At 52.3% G+C, this 2,233-nt stretch overlaps 1 protein-coding gene across 1 annotated transcript in view; it reads left to right on the forward strand.

The window, feature by feature from the left end:
• Positions 1-2,233, forward strand: part of Dus3l (dihydrouridine synthase 3 like) — a 6,522-nt gene that overhangs the window by 755 nt on the left and 3,534 nt on the right. The window contains exons 2-3 of the mRNA XM_010635073.3: positions 454-727; positions 1,998-2,229. Of these exons, the coding sequence (XP_010633375.1) occupies positions 454-727; positions 1,998-2,229 (506 nt within the window). The remainder of the gene's footprint in view (positions 1-453; positions 728-1,997; positions 2,230-2,233) is intronic.

Genomic DNA, 2,233 nt, shown 5'->3' on the forward strand with positions numbered 1-2,233 from the left:
GGGTTGTTTTTTTTTTTTTTTTTTTTTAACCTTACTATCAGTGAGGATGTTCATGCCTAGTGTCCGGAATCTTGGGCAGTACTGTGTAGATCAGGGAAATAGGCCCTCCCACCTGTACACCCAGCACTGGGGGAGGTTGAGGCAGAAGGATTGCAAGTTTGAGTCCCATCTGAACAACTTGATGACAACCTCTCAAGATATATAAAGGGCTGCTGATGTAGCTCAATGGTAGGGCTGGGTTCGATCCCCAGTGCCTAAAGAAATACGTGTATAAATAACTGAGTTGTCCCTCTGGCCTTGAGGTTCTCCCAGGCTGGGAAATTAATGGTTCAAAGTAGCAACCTCCCCAAAGCATTCAGGCAGGGGCAGCTGTTCTCATCCCTCAGTGTCCCTTGAGTCTGAGTACAGGGAGGACTCCCGGAAGTGTCCTTTTTCTCCCCTCCCTGTCGGCAGATACCTCACCACCAAGGAAGGCTTTCACGGGTTCCTGGAGGCCCAAGGGCAGGAGAAGCTCCCCCAGGAAACTGAGGCAGGAAATCCTGATGGCAGTGATGGGGCTGAGCCTGAGGCCAAGAGGATCCGATTGGAGAATGGGCAGACTGAGGAGGCAGCGGAGCCTGGGGAGCAGCCCCAGGCACAGAAGAGGGCGCGGGGCCAGAACAAAGTCCGGCCCCACATGAAGCCCACGCACTATGACAAGAACCGGCTGTGCCCTTCCCTAGTCCAGGTGAGCTTGGCCCTGCCACACAGTTCCCAGGGTCTGTCTGAGTCTCTGCCATTTGGTCCTCTCCTCCTCAGTCCTGGTGTGACTTAGTACAGACGGTCTCCATTGATGATGGTTCAGTTTGTCATTTCTTGTGCCTTTCTTTTTGCAGTGTTAGGTATGGAACCCAGAACCTCATGAATGCTAGCCAAGCGCTTATCCCTGAGCTGTAGCCTCAGCCTTTCTTTTATTTCTTTTTCTTGGTACTGAGGATCAAACTCAGGACCTTGTGCTTCCAAGGCAGAAGTGGCCTCCCTGATCTAAGTCCCTGCCCTGCCTTTATTTTATTTTGAGACAGTCTTGCTAAGTTGCCTAAACTGGCATTGAGCTTGAGGTTCCGCTGCCTCAGCCACCCCAGTGGCTGAGATGATAGCTATACTACTGTGCTCAGTTTGGTTTTTGACTGCAAGTGGTGCGAGAGTGATTTAGACTCGGTAGAAACTACACTTTAAATTTGGTCTTTTCTGGACTGTAATATGTAACTTGTCCCTCTCAGGATGTTTAGTCCCAGTCAGCCCTGAGATTGTGAGGGTGCATAACTGACCGTGGTACCTCGTGCAGCTAATCTAAGATGTATTGTGTTTGTTTTTTTGGAGGGGCAGTAGTTTTGAGACAGGGTCTCACCATGTAGTTGAGACTGACCTGGAACTCACTGTGTAGCCCAGGCTGGTCTCGAACTCACAGCGATCCTCCTGCCTCAGCCTCCCAAGTGCTGGGATTACAGGTGTGTGCCACCACACCTGGCTTATATTTGGTTTTTTTGTTTTGTTTTTGACCAGGCCTTGCTGTGTAGTTCAGGCTGGCCTTGAACTCATTATATTATGTAGCCCAGTATGGCCTCGAACTCACAGCGATCCTCCTGCCTCAAGCTCCCGGGTGCTGGGATTACAGTTGTACACTACTACACATAGCTCCTTAAGTTTTTTTTTTTTTTTGTACCAGGGATTGAATCTCCGGACCTTGCACTTGCAAGGCAGGCAAGGTGCCACTGAGTCAAATCCCTGGACCTAAAGTTTGTTTTTGACTGATGATATTTTCAGTTTACAGTGGGCTTTTCCAGGTGTGACCCTATTGTAAGTTGCTTCTCTTCCCATTTATAGAAGAAACTGAGGCACAGTGAAGTCTCTGCCCTGCCTAAAGCACAGCCTGGCGGGTGGGTGGGCCTGGCACTCACAGAGGGACGTCCCGGCTGCCCCTGTCCCCACACTCCCTCAGGACCTCCCTTCCCCCACAGGAGTCACCTGGCCAGTGTTTCTTTGGGGACCGCTGCCGCTTCCTGCATGACGTGAGCCTCTATCTGGAGAGCAAGCCGCCTGACCTGGGCCCCCGCTGCGTGCTGTTTGAGACCTTCGGCAGGTGCCCCTATGGTGTGACCTGCCGCTTCGCCGGCGCCCACCTGGGGCCCGAGGGTCAGAACCTGGTGCGTGAGGAGCTGCTGGCTCACGGGGCCCACCCGCCACCCTTGCGCAA

Source organism: Fukomys damarensis, unplaced genomic scaffold (assembly GCF_012274545.1).
Source record: "Fukomys damarensis isolate Sample0158 unplaced genomic scaffold, DMR_v1.0_HiC HiC_scaffold_37, whole genome shotgun sequence".
Classification (NCBI taxonomy): domain Eukaryota; kingdom Metazoa; phylum Chordata; class Mammalia; order Rodentia; family Bathyergidae; genus Fukomys; species Fukomys damarensis.